We start from the raw sequence: 21,518 nt of genomic DNA, 5'->3' as shown, positions 1-21,518 counted from the left end.
AGACCACCCTGTCCATGGATTGGCCATTCTTAAGTGTGAACTCCTGTACCTTGTCCACTTAAGAACGGGTCAAATGTGATAATCTCATCCTTTATCATGTTTATAAAAACATTTTTTAATCTGCAATATCTGTCTCTAGGCCTGATATCATTTAATCGATTTACCGGCAATTTAATTTATGCCATGTCCTAATTAAACCTGGTAACACAAGAAATTTCATTTTGCCGATTGCAAAACAAAATGTTTCCTTTAAAAAAAACCTTTCCCGAACATTGTTCTATCCCAAATTATATTGCCTTTTCAGATAAGTGACAATGGATACGCAAGACCCTGATTTGTCTCCTAACATTGCCAGGACTGAGACCCCAAGCCAAGTTCCGACACCTCAGAGACGCTGTATCCTTCATACGCATCAGAGTTCGGGAAAGAGGCCATGCCTTGAAGTGTTACCATTCGGTGAACAATGGGCCACAGTACAAAAAGCTGCATCAAACAGGCTTAAAAAACAAAATTGAGAATTCAGTCTCCCGCGATGTCGTTCTTGATCTACCTGAAAGCCCAGCGGAAAAGGATGGATATCATGTTATAAAAACTTTACTGCAGTTTCAGCCAGCCAGTCACCTGTCGACATTGGTGACACTGCGAGTACACCTCTATGACAACACATTTACGTTCTGCTACCGCAACCTCAGATGAAAAGCCATCCACTTCCGGTATATATTCCACCGCAATATTTGTTTTGTGGCAACACAAAAAAAAAAAAGCGCAAAAAGGGTGGGCTTGAAGTTGCTGGTGCTTGCGAAACTCGAGGCTAGCCAAAGCATTCAGGAGGCGGCTTTGGTATAAAATGATGCTAAAATCTTGTCTAAAATCAGTGGCATTGACCTCGTCACCAAGGAAGTGAAATATCATCACTCTTGCAAGAGTTCGTTTCTGATGTCGGCAAATAGAGTACGTGATCGTGACAGGAAGAGTGCAGAAAGTCCATCGACCAGTACCACCAACCCGTCAGCTGTTGATGATATTCAAGCATATGTTGAGCAATCTGTCCTCAGAAACAAAAGGCCCGAACTCCTTACATCCGTGTATGTGAGGTATTTGGACTTGTGCAATACATCATCAGAAACTCCTCTAAATAACGCTCAAAGCCCAATGCGGAATTTGAAGGGAAAATTTGGTGACAAACTTAAATTTCAAACTCCACTCGGAAAGAAATTAGGATTGATAATGTACAGTTCTGAAATGTCTGTTGACGCAGTACGTGTCGCATATGACTATGCCTCCGATGATGAACAAATTGTGACTAAGGCCACTCTGCTACTCAGGAAACAACGACTTGATGTTCAAAAATGGATTTGCCTGAAAATCCTACTTTCGATGACCTGAAGGGAGGTGATCCCCCCACCTCTGTTATCTACTTTCTTCACCATCTTGTACTGTGGACAATATCCCACAAAATGTACCGATCATGTCATGCGCCACGTTAAATCATCCTGTGATGATGCCCTCTTCATTACTAGGAGAGGAAAAGTCAAACCAGCAAAGCAAGTGGCACTGGGTGTCGCTGTGAAATCTGTCACAGGTAGTAAAAAGGTTGTGCAGAATCGATTTGGGCACTGCATAAATTACAACAGCTTAGAGGAATTGGAAACAGAAACAGCAGAGCAACTTCAAGAAAGGCGACTGTCCTGTCCTGATGGAACCATCTAAGACAAGCCAATGGGTGTTGCATTTGATAACTTCGACGAGTTGACAAATACATTATCTGGAGCAGACACTACATGATACAATGGGAATAATGTATCAGAATATACCAGATGAATCAGAAGAAACAAGGTCAGTTGAACCAAGCGAGTCCGTCTCATTGCCGCCAATAGTCCCTAGCACCAGGAAGGGGTGAAAACGATCACTGGAGCAACAAGAGGTATCACTGGAACCATATCGTAAAAAAACCAAAAATGACAGTTTTCAGTTACAAGCATGTAGATGTCTTCAACTTCCCTGATGTCAGTGGTGCTGCAAGAAACTTGGACCTGATGTGGATGATGAGTCCTGCTCAAGATGTAGGCAAGGTTCCAATGTGGGTCGGGTATAATGCAAAAAACTACGAAGACAAGAGGTCTGATACATGCCCTACCTGAGACAGCCAATCACTAGTCTTGACGTCATACAAGAGACGCTCATCACAGCCCAAAGATGCGCCAAAGAGTGTGAGCAGAAATTTGGAATTGTCACGTATGACCTGAATGCGGCAAAACCTACCATGCAGATTCAAGCCACAGAAAAGCCCCAATTTGATGACGTCTTCATAATGCCAGGTGTGTTTCACATCGAGATGGCATTTTTTAAAGCAGTCGGGAAGATCATCTCTGATTCAGGAGGACCTGACATGCTAACTGATACTGACATCCTAGCCCCAGCATAACTAAACGGCTTCCGATCAGGAAAACATTTTAATCGCTGCAAAAGGTTGCATTCAATACTAGCCCTTGCCTTTGAGATCCTCCCCTTTTTGGCATTCATGAAGACCTAAGAGGAAAAGGATCGACTAGAGGAATTCATCAACAGTGTACACAGTGGTGAAGTTGCACTCGAGTCAATAGGTGCATCAGATGTCTTCGTTGCTGGAAAAACTGCCTATACCAAGTACACAGACGAAACAAGATCTGGAACAAATGGCTACACCGCTCAATTTTGGATGATGTACATCGATTATATTCGTCTTTACCATAACCTGGAGAGAGCGATCAGAACAAATGACATAGATCTATAAATCTTCACACTGATTGCAGTCATAGACCTCTACTTCGCTACAAACCATGTCAACTTTGCAGATGGTTGACAAAATTCCAGCTTGACCTGATGAATATCGACGAATCGCACCCCGGACTCCAAGAAATTCTTGAGAAAGGTGCGTTCACTGTCCGAAGAACTGACCATGCTTTCAGCCGTGTTCTTGTCGATTTAACTCTTGAGCAAACGGTCAACGCTGATGCAGCGACTTGCCTCACAGGGATATAATCTGCCACAAATAGTTATACTGCTCATTTGAGATGGATGGTCACGAAATCTACCAGGGCTTCTTTCATAAGCCTTGTGCAAGAGATGGCAGGTTTGATTGTGAATGATGATGTTGCTGCAGAACTCCGACCTGCACGAATAGATCATGATATGCGCGACTTGAAGATCATGAAACAAATAGAAGACTCTTGCAATCCCTTTGAGATGGAAGTCGAAACAGAAGCATCACAGAATAAACTGTTTAACATTTACACCAGGAAGGCTACCAGTGATGAGATTCGTGAAAGTCTGCTCAGAATTCCAAAAGATGGACAGGCACGCCACCAAGATTTCCTAGATTCCTGCATTGCTGATCCCAACAGGTTTGAAGAGAAAATAACAAAGGCAAAACTGAAGACCTTCTCAGATGGATGTACAAAGAACCGAAGAACAGAAAACAAGAAAATATCTGATGGGCCGCCTTGTGGTACTAGCCGTTCATTTTTGAATATCCACTCACACCAGTCCCTTTGTCAATGTGCAGTACAGATGGAACTATGGCAAAAACAGAAAAAAGTGGTCTCTTCAAATTACTGGAGTCAAAGGTAAATGATGCTGAATGCAGTCCTGCATTCAAACGTGCTTGCATTATCGATGGCCCATTTCTTCTCCATTCCCTACCACCAAATCAGCCAGCCACCTATGGGGGTCTCGCAAGAAGCATACTGATTCAAACAGTGGCGCTGTTGAGTGTGGAAGTTCATCTAGTCTTCGATGATTACCCACAGCCATCTTTGAAAGACATGGAATGGGGAAGGAGAGGAGCAGATGACCGCGAGTTTTTGATAACTGGCCCAGAACAAAAACGACCGAAAGATCTAAGCAATGCCCTGAAATCAAGGTCATTTAAGAGACAGCTCCCAAAGTTCCGAGCGAGAGAATGGCAAGACCAGGCATACAAACAGATCATCGGAAGCCGTCAGCTCTATCTTGACATTCCCAGAGAATGCTATCACTACGAAGTCGTTGATGGAGTTCAGACGTGATTCCGTTGAATACCTTAGAAACAACCACGAAGAGGCAGATACGAAGATATGTCTCCATGCAAAATCTGTGGACAGTACTGAGAAACAAGGGGACATAGTCATTCGTGCTTCAGATACAGACATAGCAATCGTCATGCTGCATCACTGCAGCAAGTTTATCACCCTTGTGGATGGATGTTGGTACTGGAGCTAAGAATAACCGAAGATATATCAGCATTTCCGACATCTATGAGTTACTTGGACCTCAGATATGTGCAGCATTGCTGGGATTTCACGCGTTCACAGGCAGTGACTACACTTCGGCATTTGTTCGCAAAGGCAAAGTCAAACCATTTGCTAAGCTGGAAAAGAATAAAGAGGCACAGAAAGCATTCCAAAGCCTAGCGACCGAAACAGAACTAAGTCAAAAACTCGAAAGACCCTGCAAACTTTCACCACAATCATGTATGGTGCAAAGGACACCAGCAAGGTGACACACAATGGTTATCGGTACAAGGTGTTTGAAAAGGGCTATGGACCAAAGTCGACAGCAAAGAACCCCTTGGAGAAACTTAAGGGCACAAATGCAAGTGCCATTCCACCATGTGAGGCAGAGAACATTATGCATATGAAACGTGCATCATTTGTTGCTCACATGTGGCTGAATGCTGATGTCGCCGAAATCCAACAGCACCCTACGGAATCAAATGGTTGGGACTTTAACAATGAATATTATCAGCCAATTTGGCATGAAGGGCCACAGATGCCAAACACCCTGGTTCCAGAGGAAGATGAGCTCAATGGTGATGAAAGTATCGAAGAGAACATGACCGTCTCATCGGATGACGAGTCAGACTGGACAGAAGATGATTAAGGAACACGATGCACAACAACCAGTTGCTACCTGTGACTTCTTTAATGTCATCAATACAATCAAACTACAGTTAGAAATAACTCCATCAGTAATTTCATATAATTAATAGTGATCATTACAACTGAGTACCAATTATCAGCAGTCACTATCGCATTTTCGTCCATGTTGTAATTTTGTTTCAAATTCTATTAAACTGTTTTCGCATATACAATGTATATTGTTCATTCATTTTATCCCCGTTCTGTGGACAAGGTACAGGAGTTGACACTTAAGAATGGCCAATCCATGGACAGGGTGGTCTGATAGACATTTTGGCCAAACTTCCATCTTTGTACTCAATCATGCTAATTAACCTGGTAATTAGTGCTAATTAGGAGCGTTCTTAAGTGGACAAAGTACAGGAGTTGACACTCAAGAATGGCAGATCTTGATTTTCACCCCAAAGATGAACAATTTAGCGCTGGTTGCATTCATGTACCTAATTATGCTAATTAACCCCCTCGGCAGCACTGACCCTGACCTTTGACCCGTTCTTAACTGGACTTGGTACAGGATTTGACACTCAACAATGGCCGAAACCTAGTCAGGGTACCCTACTGGATATTTTGGTGCAAGTCTCATTTTTGTACTCAATCATGCTAATTAGCGCAAATTAGGGGCGTTCTTAAGTAGGCTAAGTACAGGAGTTGACACTTAAGAATGGCGGATCTTTATTTCTTCCCTCTCGCAGAACATTTTGGCACTGGTTTCATTCATATACTCAATCATGCTAATTAAACTTGAATTTGGGGGTACTTTATAGTGGTCGCCCCCAGGAATGGTATGGGAGATGAAACTTAAGAATGCCCGTTTGAGGGTCCCATGTTGTATCTCATCACATTCCAAGCCTCAAACCTTGCAAGCTAAACAAATCGCAATGCTAAACAAATCTCCATGGGCTCCCGGACTATGTGGGCAGAATACAACACACAATCTGACCCGGAAGACGTCGTTACGACCATCTTCCAGGTCAGATCGTGTGTCATTGAGCCTTTAAATTTATGAGTGCATGTGCGTTTTATTTGTGTATAAGTTGTACGAGTGATTTACCCTGGCTTCTATTGACAGTGGTGCAAAGTGAAAGCATGTGAATCTGAGTGTGGTGCACAAATTGAAGCCAATTGCAAAGTTCAACTCTGGTGTAATGGTTACCTCCATGTGTGATGAGTACGATGTGAAGAAGCAAACATTGTCTGATATTCGTAGAAGCAAGGACAAGCTCAAACAATTTTCATTAAAGTTTCGAGTGGATAGTTCTAAAAGTGGTTCGACAGTGGGTACGAGGAAGCACATGAAAAGTATCGCAAGACAAGAAAACTTGAACAGGCAGTGTACAGCTTTTACGTTCAGCAGTGTTCTTATGGTGTAAGGTGTAGAGCTTCGTTCAGCTGCTAACATGCTCGCGAAACACATGGGAATATATATATATATATATATATATATATATATATATATATATATATATATATATATATATATATATATATATCCAGACAAGTTATGGGTGGCTTTGGCATTTCTGCAAGAGTCACGGCATCTTAAATAAGACTTACGGTGATTCTTTACGCACGGACACAGAGCAAGAGGAGGTAGAACGTTTTTGACAATTATTTAATTTGATTAAGAAGGAAGGGCTGATTTTATCCCATGTCTGCATTGCTAGTGTCATGCATGGGAAGTAAGGAGAAGCTGAAGTTTCTGATGTCAACTCTTCCTTGGAATGAAAGAGGATGATTAAAAAATAAGATATTCATCTGACGTTAATGTAAGAAATATCAGTTTCTCCTTGTTTTCCATGGAGGTTCACAAATCCTCGATCAATGCCCAGTTTATCATTTGCAAAATCCAAGATTTTTCAAGTATATTGGTCAGTCGGTTTTGTTTTTCTGTCTGTCTGTCTATCACCTACAGGTCACAAATTTTAACCAATCCTCATGAAACTCCACCACATGGTAGAGTTTGTCATAAGAAAGAAGCCTATTGTTTGAGGTCAAAAGGTCAACAGAGGCCAAAGGTCAACAACTAAGGTGGTATTTCTAAAATCCTCAATTTTCATCCGATTGACTTGAACTTCGAATTGGAGTTGCCTATTTGGTCATTTAATTCAACCACCAATTACTTTTGAGGTCAAACTTGTTTTATGGATTTTGCAAGTATCATGCTCTGCACGACAACTTTTTTTGTTTTTTTTGGATCCATTGTCGAGGCTCATATGACAACGAACACACAACGCACAGCAAGGGGGGCAGGAGAGGGAAGGACAAAACAGTGGGGAACAGAGACATTAGGAGATCTGTGGAGGGGAACAGATCTAAGAGATTAGGAGATCTAGTTGTTGACCTTTGGCCTCTGTTAACCTTTTGACCTCAAACAATAGACATTACAGGGATTTTCAGGAAGGAAAGCAGGGAATTTGAAGGAGGTGGGTTTGGGGAGGATTAATGGGGGTAGAGAAGGTCAAGGTTTTGGATGGGGGAAGATAAGAGGTGGTGGTGAACAGCTGTTTTGAAGGCCTGGAGGGAAGAGTGGGATCGAAGAGAGTGTGGGAGTTTATTCCAAAGGTGGGGGAAAAAAAAAAAAAGGAATGAAAGAGTGAAGGTGAGCAGCGATTCAAGATTTTGGTAGTTTTACCAGAAGGGGGTTGCTGGCGGCCCTTGAGCGCCCTGTGGAAATATGGGGGGGGGGGACATATTGCAGACAGAGCAAGGGGGGGACATATTGCAGACAGAGCAGGGCGCTCAAGATGCACCAGAGAGCAGATGGTGGAAGACAGAAAGACCACTGACCTGCCTGCGGTGAGAGAGGGAGAGTCCCAAAGACTCAGCCTCATTGGGGGGAGATGCCAATGATCCTAAATGCCTTGGTTTCCACAGCATGAAGGTGAGAGGCAGGAGCACCAGCACAAAGGGGAGAGCAGTTCTCCATCAGGCAGCGGACAAAAGCTTTGTTTGTGGTCAGGAGCTCAGGTGGGCCAAGGAAGGACTTTGCACGACAGAGGGTTCCAGTCGGCAACTGGCTGTGGAGGCCACGTTGGAAGATCATTAATTTGTCACTCAACGAGATAATTAGTGCATTACAAATGTCGCTACTTATTTGCAAAAGTTTTTCATTGTTTTTGGTGCTCTTATTTTCTTTTTAAAGAAACCCCATTTTTTTTTTTTTTAAATGCAAATTATATATGCATCTGAATACTCTCCGTATTACATCAATTTCAAACAGACGTGAGTGCGTATTGATGGGAAAACCTGAAATAATTCATTTATGCATATGCTAAGATTTTAAATCAAAATATTTATTGAGGAAACCAAACCCAAATAGCCCTGGATGTGATAGGCAGGATATCAATGGGATTTCTTTTTTCTGATCAAAACGCTCATGGTGGAGGACAAGAACATTAAGAGATATCAGTTTACTTTGACATGAATTACAAGGACATTTGTCGACAATGGATGGGAAAAAACCCACAATACAATGGATTTCAACTATATATATATATATATATATATATATATATATATATATATATATATATATATATATATATATATATATATATATATATATATATGGCAATGTTGAGGAAGCACTCCAATGCTCCATCTGCTGTTGTTCCTACTACATGACCCTAATTATTCCTACCTTATTGTAGGATCAGCTCTGGAATGATTTTGGCCCAAGTTTTTCAAAATCAGTGAGCGACTCTTAATGTAACATTAGACTGAAGTTTGCAGGATTTTGTAATTTAGCGAGGGTGCTGGTGTAACTAACCTACTCTTCAAAACGTACACCCTGGGATATTTTAGGTCCAATGACCAGTGCTGGCAGAGGAATCCTCCGGCTTAATGTGCATCCGAGGGATGGTGCATACATTTAGGCCTCACCCTGCATATGAAACACAACGGGGACAAGCAGACAACAGCATCAAGATTCAAACCCAGTCAAGACAGCTCAAAGCCAAGAATGCATACCCTGAGGCTATCCTTGGCAGCCACTTTGCTACTTATGGCAATTGTCAAAAAATAAATAAATAAAATTTTAAACGAGGAAACTGCCGATGCAACGTTTTCTGTGAAAGTTGTGCCAAGCAAATGGATTGGCCCGTTTGGTGTTCCCATGTGAGTGATTAGTGAAGGTGATCCCACATGTGGAGCCAAGGTTCATATCCCACATCCTCTGTTGATTTGTCCATTGTCTTTGAAATGTAGTAAAACTGCTTAAAATTTCACTGATGCTACATAATGTGCACGTTTTGCAAGTGAGAATTTTATATAATATATATATATATATATATATATATATATATATATATATATATATATATATATATATATATATATATATATATATACATACACACATACACAAAAACATATCCAGATACATATTTATACATAATGAAAAACCCACCAACATCTCTCACCTGTGAATGGAGGGAATAGCCAATCAGCTCTCACCTAATCAACTAAACCAAGGTGGTGAGGATTATATAAATAATTGACTCCTCCCATACTCCTCTAGAAGGAATAAACTGAGTAAAGCAACCCAAGAAGACTTACACAAGGTAAGTGCTAGGCTGTTTTGAACCCTTCCCAGAGTTACTCAACAACTATAAAGACGTTCACACAGTACACACATGAGAATCCCAATGCTATACACCCCCTCAGCAACCGGACCGGTTTCATCACTTGTTGAATCATCAGCGAAAGCATAGACAGCAATGCATACCAATGAGGCTCTCAAGCTTGAACCACATGCAAATGTCAAAAGCAGTCAACATATAAACAAGAAGACGCCGTGCAGAACACGATACTTGCAAAAACCAGAAAACAAATTTGACTTGGTTGAATAATTGGTGGTTGAATTCAGTGACCTGAAATATAAATGTTTTTCAAATTTCAAGTCAATCGGATGAAAATTGAGGATTTTAGAAATACCACCTGAGTTGTTGAACTTTAGGTCCATGTTGACCTCAAAAATGATTGGCTGGTTGAAATGAGTGACCCGAAATATATATCAAGGAATAACAAGGAAACCCAACACAGGTGGAGGCCATTCAGCCCATTATGCGTGTGCAAACACCACACCAACCCATCTACAGTACACAAGATCCAAGGAAGAAAATGCAAAAAAAAAAAAAACCTGTTTTTAATTAATGACAAGTCTGAAGACGCCAATGGTTCACGAGCGGTATTTGATGATGTAGATTGTTTCAGAAGTCAAGGATGAGACAATGTGATAATTTTTGACCAAGTTATAAAAATGATCAACATGATGTGGTACGAGTGACAGGTTATTAGCCGCAAAATGTCGAAAATCCGGTTTCGTTGAACAACTTTCAAAATTTGACCTTTGCATAACCTATAAAGGTCACAAAACAATGTTGTGGACAATAAAATAAGGAAACAGGATGCGTGCTATAGCTTAATGGAGTTAGTTCGTCGAAGAAGGTCGAAAACCCGGTTCGATTCCCACAACTTTGAAAATTTGACCTTTGTGAACTTTAAAGGTCAAAGGTCAAGGATTATGACCTTTGCTGCAAAACTTCCTCTGGAACATTCCAGGAACAATATAACGTCATATAGGCTATATGGCATTTCGCACTCCTCGGATTATCCATACTTTGATGAAATCAGCGTAAAAACAAACTTGAAGGGGGCGCCACGGGCAAGGTGTTCGAGATAGAGAAAAATGGTTTCAAGACTTTAGGTGGGGAATGACCTCAAGATTATGCATAAAAAAATTGTCATCCTTGCTCTCAAAGTTTAGGTGGTCGTATGATTATGTCAAAATTCACAATTTTCTAAGTTCGTGACCTTATGACTTGACACGAAAATGAAAAATTGAGCTCCGTGGGGCTATGCAGGTGCCATTGGGCTAACCAAACACCGAAAACCCCTGCCAGATTCGACAAACCCCCTCAGAGAAGATGGATTTTTGTCAAAATTCGCAATTTTCTAAGTTTGTGACCTTGGGACGAAAATGAAAAAAAAAAATAGAGCTCAGTGGGGCTATGCAGGTTCCATTGGGCGAACCAAATACCGAAACCCCTGCCAGATTCGACAAACCCCTCAGAGAAGATGGATTTTTGTAAAAATTCGCAGTTTTCTAAGTTTGTGACCTTGTGACCTTGACAAGAAAATGAAAAAAAAAAAAAAAAAAAAAAAAAAAAAAAAATCGAGCTCCGTGGGGTTATGCAGGTGCCATTGGGCTAACCAAATACCAAAACCCCTATCAGATTCGACAAACCCCCTAGTAGGACGTGGGCAGTTCCTATGAAAAGGCCCTAAAAACACTTTTCGTTCCGAGGAAGGGGTGCGAGGTGAACTTTGGGCTGCTTGTAGACACGTGTATGGTGGACATTAGGACAAAAGTTCTCCACGAGATCTTAGCCCAATAAGGCACAGTGAGCTGTCGAAGTTGGTAGCCAGGGTGTGAAAAGTAGCATTTTGGCGTTTTTTTTTTTCTCCATTTTTCCGATCGTATATCTCGGCGAATATACATCTCCCAAGCCTCAACTCTACGCGGGCGCCAGAAACAACATAGCTCACGAATCAGAAGTATCGACCATGGAAACACTTTGTCAAGATAATGAAAACCGCAACAAGGTGCATCATTCAGAAAAAAAGCGATTTTTGAGGAATTCCTTCATTTTTACGAGCCTGTATCTACCTCCAATACCGACCGAGATGTCTGAAATGACTGAAGACGACAGAACGTACTACTATCTTCCACTTTAGGAACTATCGTGGTCCTGGGGTGGCCAATGTGGAAAATATAAACAATGCAAATCGTTACTTTAGCCCGAGCGAGATCAAATCTTTTTATTATCACCAATTATCTCGATATTGACAAGGCTTAATCTTCCACATTGACTGACCTCGAAATTTGAAACTGCGCGTACGGATACAACCACCTGCTTACTTAACATTAATGGATTATCGCCATCATACTCTGACAGTAATTAGGCACTTCGACATTAAAATACGGATAACATTCTCATCTTATACACTTTCTGTGCAAACAGAAATGGAAATGTGAACAGCGAAGCTGTTAACTAACCTACACCACATTCTGCCAAGGGAAGACTACACAGAATCATCTTCACAAAATTACTAATTAATTCTTAATTATCTTCCTATGACTGATTAAGCCATGTATCACAATCAGTCAATCTCACTGAAACACGAATGGAAATTCACACATCGGTGGGAAACCAAATCAAAAATTATCAATATCTCGCAATGGCAAGGTGGAACCTTATTGGTCCTCGGGATTTGTTTACTGAGCCTTAAGTGAATGGATAATGAACCTTATTTGTCATAGAGACAATAGCTGCTACATCAAGGCAATGCGTTACTGAAATGCCAGGCCACGACTAGATTATTACTGGAAGGACTCGGAAGATGGATGTCGACGAAAAGCTGTGGTATGTGACATTATTTATACTGAATCCGTGCATTAGTTATTTTCATCTAACCGTCATCAGCATCATCATCGGCGTCGTCGTCTGCGTTCATTCACCCCTTCCAATAATTATTCGGTCGGTGTTTTCGAACTATTCTCACAATTCCAACACTTGCATATATCTGTGCAGGACAAGGTAGAGGAGTGACATGAACACTGTCCTGTTTTGCAGTTTGACATTTTACAGGCACAGTTGACTACCTGCAAGATCATTTCTGGGGCAGGGTCCTGTGTCATCCACAGAATTGACAATTCGTCCCCTGTCATTCGCCAGCCATGGCCAACTGGAGTAGGAGCATTGATCAAGGGGGATAGCGCCTGTCTATGCATGGCGGCTTGATAGTTAGCACGCAGAATATGTTGGTGTAGGGCGTCATTTGTTGGTGGCATAGACTGTTCTCCTGGTGACGAAGCCAAACAAAATACTCTGTATCTTGAGTCATTCACATCCGCTGCCGACTCTTGACCGTAAATAGCACAAACGAACCTCTCCAATGAAGTCACAGTTTCTGCTGCTATATCAAAATCGGACCCCATTTTTGTGAATGTATCCACAAGTTTTGTCAGTCTGAATACTTCTCCATTGGTGATGATTCTTGTATGTATCACATCTTGGCACAACATTCTGTAAGCTTCTTCATACAAGGTGCTGTGAGAAAAGTAAAAGTGATTCATCTGTCAGTTTGAATGAATAAGGTCCCACAGGAAGAAATGAGAAGGAATTATTTCGCACAACTGATGTGATATGCAGTCATACCTTTCACTTGGAGATGTACCGACTGCCGGCCCTCTGTCCTTGCTGAGAAATCTTGTGTATTGCACAAAACATAATTTATGGTAACTGACTTCTGCAGCAACAACACAATCAGATCTCCTAATGTGGACCAATACACTTTCATCTTTTTTCAGCTTGGCAGCTTCAATCAGACGTCCTGAAATATAATTTGAAGACTTAAGATGTGGGAAGAATATTAATTATTCTTAAACAAAGCCAGAATGGCAAATCAAAATGATCAAATTTGATTTAGCTCATAACAAATAGCTAGGTACGTACCTGCTGGGAGTGTTTTAGCTTAAACTAGTTTATCACCCTTTGGCCCTTGGACTCGATTAAGATAACGTGACTCTTTCTTGCAAATGATGCAAATATATGGGAGGATATGGCCTTGTGAAGAGATTGGCAATGCCGATCTTGATCGCAGACTCTTCTTTGGTGATGACAGCACACCAGGCTTTTAAACAGAAGCATCTACTGCAGATACTTCAGTAGCTCCCTCAAAAGTGTGCAAGCATCGTTTTACTCGCAAGCCGACTATTTATCGGTGAACCGTCTGCAGCACATCGGATGGAAACCAGCACTCGGTGGAATATTGGTGAAGCCAATGCCAGCATGACTGTGATAACGCGACCGGGCGATGTCACCACTTTCCACGGGTAAATCTAGCCATTTTCCAAAGCACTCGCGATATTTACCCCATCTAACCTCAGTAAATGGACATACATTCTGTTCTTGTACCGATGACAGGTGCAAAACACACCATAAAGGAGACTTCTCCTGGGATTTCGCTCAGGACATCACTAAGTTAAGGCCGACGTGGTAGCTGCCATGACAGTACAAGTAGTACCCGTGTTTACAAAAATACGGCTGCCGATTGGTTGCAGCTGATATTGCTACGCCAGCTGGCCGACTTCTTGGCCAACGTACGCAGTTAATCGCCGATTACACTTTGAAAAATAGTGCGTGTAACTTCTAATTAATGCTCAGACTTGGGCGTTGTTCACATGGAGAACTTTTTACATGTTACAGCAAATATCATTTAGACCATATTGTGAGTGAAAATAAGTCGCACCCTTTTCATGGAACGAAACGATAGCGGCAGACAGCCCAGGGCCTATAGGAGAAGATGCAAATTGAAATTGGTTACCCCCTAAAAACACATGTTTTTTGGGCATGGCTCCACCCATAATGGGCGCACCATGCCCATTCTCAGGAAAACACAACTAGATCATGATATAAACCTCCCACCAAAATTTATCAGGATCGGATCAAAACTCACGGAGCTATGCTCGGGACAGACAGACACACCAATATAGTGGTCACTTATTTTTTCGTGAACCAAAATAAATAATTTGGTTTGTTTTTTATATTTTTTTTTCCTTTTTTCCCCCCTCAGGGGAGAGGGCATGGGCTTGGATAAAAACACACATCAACCACACAACCACCCTTGACAAGACCCCCACCAACAGCACTCCATACACAACACATATCCTCTTCAAATTTGAAGACAATCGGATGAAAATTGAGGAATTTAGAAATCCAACCGAAGTTGTTGACCTTTTGGTCCATATTGACCTAAAAAATAATTGGCTAGTTGAATTCATTGACCTGAAATATGAATCCTCTTCAAATTTCAAGTCAATCGGATGAAATTTTAGGATTTTAGAAATCTCACCGAAGTTGTTGACCTTTTGACATTTTTTGAGCTCAAAAACAATCGGCTTCTTCCTTTTGACAAACTTCACCATGCGGTGAAGTTTCGTGAAGATTGATTTGAAATTGTGGCCTGTAGGTGACAGACAGAGACAGACAGACAGACAGACAGACAGACAAACAGACAAACAGACAGACAGACAGGCAGACAGAATAACAAAATCGACTGGCAAATATACTTGAAAAATCTTCAATTTTGCAAGTAATAAAGAAAAATCCACCCACATCTCTCACCAGTGAATGGAGGGACTAGCCAGCAGCTCTCACCCCATCAACAAAACTCAGGGGGCTGGGATTATATAAATAATTGACTCCTCCCACACTCTTCTAGCTGAAGAAGCTGTGTAAAACAACCCAAGAAGACCTACACAAGGTAAGTGCTATGCTGTTTCAGACCCTTCCCAGAGTTAAAGTGATAAATGACGTTTAAAACATAGAGTTAACATACTGTTGCGGAAATGGCCCTTAGTGGGTTATTAAACATAGGATTAGCCCAGATCCCCAAACATAGCATTCGGACCCTCATTCAAGGGCAATGAGGCGAGACTTTCTCCAAAGTTTTGGAGGTCTGTGTGCAGGTCTGCCTTTCTCTGCTTAGCTTACTATAGGTTGACTGGTGACAGTAGTGCAGCTTCTACAGCAAAAGAGGCAGAAGTAGACCAGAGAGTGTCCAGAATCCTGGAGGATGAAGACCCCGATCTCATTTGGGATCTACATACGAACAATACAATGATTTCCTCCAGCAGTGCCAGCGATACATCAATTCTTCAGTGGAAACAGCTGTCAACGACAGAAGACACGATGTGGTGGCTGACAGTGTTGTGATGACTCACCTGGCAACCGCTTTGAGTGTCCGAGATCTACATGAACAAGTCTCAAGTCAGTGTCCAGAGGGAACAGCCATACCCAGTATCCAGTGGCTGAGGTTGCAGTTTTGGCCACGCCGACCCACAGCCAAATCAGCTCGCCGTCATACAGGTCGTCTCAAAATCAAGTTCATGGTCCAGGCTCGTCAGCTGAAAGCCAATCATGTAGATGCACACTACACATCTGCATTGTTCAGGTACAAGAAATAGTTTGGTATAAAGTTTCGCAACCACCTTACATTTGCTTCTTTGGATGACAAGCATACAGTCAAAGTTGGCAAGCCTAATTGTCCTGTTGCTGCCGTTGAAAGAGGGAAGGAGGTACTGGTTTCTAAAGGAAACAAACTTGCTGTGTCTGACAATGATTTCACCAGGCTAAATTTGACACCCAGAAAGCATTGAGAAGTCGTTCCATCGAGGAAGGGTCTTTTTGTCTTCAAAGAAAATGCGTTCCAGACATCATCTCCTGAGAGATACATGGCAGAGCTGAAGGAAATAGTTCAAAGATTGGGCCATTTGAAACCAATTCTCCTGCTGTATACAGATGGTGGCCCTGACCACTGGTTGATATACCTATCAGTTCAACGATCACTGATGTCCCTTTGGCTGAACTTTGACATAGACTTTGTGTGCCATCCGTACGCCTCCTCAACATAGTTGGAAAAATACTGTTTAAAGAATCATGAGTATCATCAATGTTGCCTTGCGAGGTGTGGGTGTTGTGAGAGAGGAAGTGCCTCATGAAGACGAGCTGAAGCGCTGTGGTTCATTGAAGAGTATCGGTAGTATGGCTGAGAAGATTCCAGAGTTGAAGGAAGAGGTTCATCACTCTATTGAGCCTATGGTGGACTTGCTGTCAACCCTCATCCAAAGGTTGAAATTGAAGGAACACAACTTCGAATCCCATGATGCAGCATCTTAAGGACATTTGTATGCTCTGGAATGAAGTTTTAAAGTTATGCGTCTGCCTGTCTTGATGTACTGTTGCAGCAGCTCTGAATGAGTCCCATTCAAAATGGACATTGTGAATGTGGTTCCCTCAGACCTACCCCATTTTGAAGACCCACTCTAGTTTGGTAGTTTAATATTGGTGAAGGAATTGGATGTTCAGCACTGTCCCACTGTACTCAAAAAGGCTTTTGCGATTTCTTTTTTCAGATTGATGACTCACTTACCCCAAATGATGGCACCAAGCAGCACCTCAAACACAAGGAGAAATTGAAGAGATTCCTTGAAACACATTGCAAGATCAGGCATTACATGTTCAGCATCTTCAAGTGTGAGAGTCAAGACTGACATCTGCAAGGCTTCAAGGCTTCCTCCAGATATATTTGAACAGATCCACCACTTACCTGACCCAGTCCCATCTGGAGAAAGATCCATGCCCTTCACAGAGTTATATGGCAAGGTATATATAAACCAGTAACTTACCTGGTGACACTTGAAGATTTGATTCACAGGTCTTGATAATATTGTGCCCAACAGAGCTGAAATCCAGAATATTTAAGTTTTTGCATTTTAAAATTCCAGCTTCATAGTTTTTAGCACAGAACCAAACTAGGTTTTTTTCTGCCATTTTCTCAAAACCATGAAAATGTGTCTAGCCGAGTATGGCGCTCTGCACTTCATCGAGCTAGTCATTTAATTTAATCTTTTCTTTCAAAGTTGCCACTACAGAAGATCACCGCCCTTCTATGAAAAGCCAAGATGTGCTGAAAGGGCATGGTTGCTCTTTCAATCCTACTGTCCACACAGCAAAGAACGTTGGAACTGTCATTCAGTGTGAGTGCGAGAAGTGGAGGTGCCTCCATGCCTCCAACAGACTGACCAAGAAGATGAAGGATGAACTTGAAGTCGAGATGGAGAGGATCCTCTACAGTTGTGGAAGTGTGTTTAGGAATATCGAGGCTGGCGAAGAGGACGATTCACTTCTGATGAACATTCATGTGTGAGTCAATCTTGACTGCAGATCACAAATAGAATTAACCTATTATTCTGCTAGGTATGAGGACATATGCGTCCATTGTGCTACTGTTGAAAATCTTGTGACGGTAGAAGTTTTCTATCCTTTCTGTCAGGACTGTAGGCCAAAGGAAAAGGTCCATAGACGTGGCAAGAAATTCACTGCTAAAGACTGAAGTACTACCACGACTATCAACTTTTCAGTTAGATGTTGGTTTCTTTATCTGCATGTGCATGTACATGTACATGTGCAGTAAAGTTGGTCCTGAGAGAGTCCCAGCAGTATCACTTCGAAATGTATATGATGACTGGTGACAAAATTTAATTTGTTCACTTGGACTTTTCAGAACTATTAAATTTCTCTCATTGTACATGTACATGTACTCCAGGGTGTTGGAAGGAGAATTTCCTGTGTTCCGAGAATGCCTGTCATTCATGTACCTGTAATTTCCAGGAACACTATGGGGTCATTTTTTTTTAATGAAACACCCTGCCGGAAATAGAGTGATGCCACCGTGTGTACATGATTTCCTCTGACATTGAATATTGCTTTCAGGTTTCTCAGACAGATCCACTAATATTTCAGTGGTCAGTCATGTACCAAATCCATGGGGCTAGGAACAACAACAACAACAAAAGCTCTGTTTACATTGTTATTGTTTCCGCGGTGGCGGGATTCGCACCCGACTCTTGACCCCAGTGTTAAGGATTCGGACGAGTGATGGGGCTCGCATCCTACTCTCGACAGCCAAATGTTGAATATTCGGCATCACTTTACAGCACCGCCGTCTCCGGGGTTACAACGCCGGCTGGTTCGGAACAGGCCTCGGGTCACGCGCCTCGAATCACGATACCAACGTACACCTGGACCTTACCCAGTTGGGGGAATAGACCCTCGTTACAGACTGGTTTTGTCAGAGACCGAGCGAATTCTGCCAGTCTGTAACCATTTTGGTTTTATATACCAATCGAGCGAATTGTTTCTCACAAAACGATTTTCTCTCATGGCACGAACAAACCCAAAGCGGCAACTTCATACAAATCAGCCAGATTTATTGGAGATACATCGGGGAACACAACACAAGCAAGCATGCACGACAATGTTATAATCAATCTATAACCCGTTCTTAACTATGGAGCTACGGATTACGGGTTTCCAAGGTGACCCGAGCAAGATAAACCTTAGACAACATGCAGACTAGACACAGAGTACTTGGTGATGTTTCATGGACGAGAGGAAAAGTATCAAAAGCACGAATGCGGCTCGTGACAAGCCGATGTCAACGAATTTGAGCACCCGGCTCGAGCACGCCACGTGGCAAGATGGCGGCGTCGTCCTTTTTCTTCTCCGGCACCGCCCACAGTCTCTGCGTGTCCAGACCCCGCGAGGTCGACGACCCAAGACGAAAGATCTATGGTATGCTCCAGCTGGCTTTTCACAAGGTCCAGCATTCAAGTCCAGGCCTGGCCTGTTCACCAGACAAGGACAAATCGAGGTGTTGGGCTTCGCAAGCTGGGTCCGTGGCCGAGGAGGAACAGCCGGCCAAAACCCCCCTCCACAGTTGATCGCCCGACAAGACACTTAGCTTCACTTACTGCCAAATGGCAGACTCGACACGCAGGCAGTTTCTCTTAATGCCAAATGGCAGACTCGCACACTCCGTTTTCCTCTCACCTTCCCGGCGCTCCTGCAGTTTTTCTTCCTTGCTCTTTTGGGGCGCGCCCCTTCACGAAGCCGACAGACTCCTCCCCCTCCCATAGGGCTGGGCGGGGACTCGTTTGGTGAGGGAAACGAAGAAGAACCTCTCGGTCCACCACCACTGTACGAACAATGAACATGCCTCCTACATCTCCCGACACATGCAACGTCCATTTACCGAACAACCTGGCTAAACATGCATTTAATGGGGGATCTGGACTAATCCTATATTTAATAACAACACACTAAGGGCCATTTCTGCAACAATATGTTAACTTTATGTTTTTAACATAATTTATCACTTTAAATACATGTGTACAAGTTTAACTTTCACTTGAACAAAGATTTAAACAGCAATTTTCGTGTTTTCTTCTTCAATTTCTATGCTCTTCTGTACCTTCCTAACTTGCCTTCTGACCATGAATACCATAGATGTCTTCGTCCTCCAGGCACGCCACCACTTCATCCAATTCCAGCAGTGTGTGTGTGTGTGTGTGTGTGTGTGTGTGTGTGTGTGTGTGTGTGTGTGTGTGTGAGACCACCATTTCTCGACGACCGCCGGTCCGATTGAAACTTGCTAGGAATATTGCTGGGGACCCGCGGCTGTGCCTTTGAGGTTTGATATCAATCGGTTCCCAAGTTACGGCCATTTATCTGTCGACCAATGACAAGACACGGTGCTATGACGTCAAAATTAATGTTTATTTATTTTTGCACGATTGACGGTCCGATCTGATTGGAACTTGCCAGGAATATTGCTGGGGACCCGCGGATGTGCCTTTGAGGTTTGATATTAATTGGATAAGCGGTTCCCAAGTTACGGCCATTTATCTGTCAACCAATGACAAGACATGGTGCGTTGACATCACAATGTTTATTTATTTTTTGTGAATACATTTGGGGACGAGGGGGGGCGACGAGAGAGGGGGGGCGACGAGAGAGGGGGGCGACGAGAGAGGGGGGGGCGACGAGAGAGGGGGGCGACGAGAGAGGGGGGCGACGAGAGAGGGGGGCGACGAGAGAGGGGGGGCGACGAGAGAGGGGGGCGACGAGAGAGGGGGCGGCGACGAGAGAGAGGGGCGGCGACGAGAGAGGGGCGGCGACGAGAGAGGGGCGGCGACGAGAGAGGGGGCGGCGACGAGAGAGGGGGCGGCGACGAGAGAGGGGGCGGCGACGAGAGAGGGGGCGGCGACGAGAGAGGGGGCGGCGACGAGAGAGGGGGCGGCGACGAGAGAGGGGGCGGCGACGAGAGAGGGGGCGACGAGAGAGGGGCCCACACAGTCTATAAAATAAAATAAAATTTAAAAAAATCTCCCTCCCAACCTGGAAAAAATGTGAGGTGGACGTTAAACAAGTAAAAAAGATTTATGTGGCCGAAATAATAAAACACAAAGTGTGCCACATGGACAAAGCGCACGTTGTAAAGCAGGAGCTGCGCATAAAAAGCAATCATCACGAAATTACTGTATACCATAAAAAGATGACGACCTTTGAAGCAGAGGACTATAAACAACAATTCCGAACTTTGTCCACAACACAAGGAAAAAGTCTCGACTCACCTCCTGGGACATGATTAGGGCGCTTTCTCGGATCCTTCGCCGCTTAATCTCCATCTCCAAAGCCGATCCTCTTGCCACCGTCGCTCTGGAACCAACGTTCCTACGCAAAGGTACTCCTCCTGGATTCCATTCGGCCGGACGGTCTGCATTTTCACCTGAAGGGTGGTTACCTGTATCGACACGACGCTTCATGCTCTCCATCGCCTCGCTGGGCGTGCCGCGGCTCGGAACCAACCATCATCATCATCATCCCCCCGGCGGGGTGTATGCGGTACAACGATCCATAAATCTCGGCTTGTTTGTTCGCTTTGCACGTGTATCCACTTCAACGTGTGGCCTACTTATTGATAAAGAAAAATAATAACATTAAATACTTAACTTCAAATTAAATTAAAGAAAATATATTACAGGTTCCCTCCATGATTAATATCCCCCCCCCCCCCAATTTAGTTTGCACGTTCCATTATTGCCGTTGAGCAGGGAGTTTGAATCGCACGGGCAAGCGCGAGATTGGACCGAGTTATTCCGACATGAACATC

General features: G+C 43.1%; 1 protein-coding gene and 2 pseudogenes across 4 annotated transcripts in view; 2 read left to right on the top strand and 1 right to left on the bottom strand.

The window, feature by feature from the left end:
- LOC147035003 (rhotekin-like) overlaps window positions 1–21,518 on the bottom strand; it is a 164,734-nt gene that overhangs the window by 125,243 nt on the left and 17,973 nt on the right. For 2 of the 4 annotated variants that reach the window (XM_085892312.1, XM_085892332.1), the window contains exon 1: window positions 20,980–21,256. The exons of 1 other annotated variant lie outside the window; for it this stretch is intronic. In XM_085892312.1, coding sequence (XP_085748438.1) covers window positions 20,980–21,180 — 201 coding nt within the window. In that variant the 5' untranslated portion in view covers window positions 21,181–21,256. Of the gene's footprint in view, window positions 1–20,979; window positions 21,258–21,518 lie in introns of those variants that run through there. One more of the 4 variants, XM_085892320.1, reaches the window with a different exon arrangement.
- On the top strand, window positions 315–4,899 carry LOC147035005 (uncharacterized; annotated as a pseudogene).
- LOC147035004 (uncharacterized) lies at window positions 13,586–16,705 on the top strand (annotated as a pseudogene).

The sequence above is a fragment of the Eptatretus burgeri genome, chromosome 1, assembly GCF_056783735.1.
Source record: "Eptatretus burgeri isolate ZD-2024b chromosome 1, Ebu_testis_v1, whole genome shotgun sequence".
NCBI classification, from domain to species: Eukaryota; Metazoa; Chordata; class Myxini; order Myxiniformes; family Myxinidae; genus Eptatretus; species Eptatretus burgeri.
Note: the sequence above shows the minus strand (reverse complement) of the source record. Positions and strands in the feature narration are given on the sequence as shown.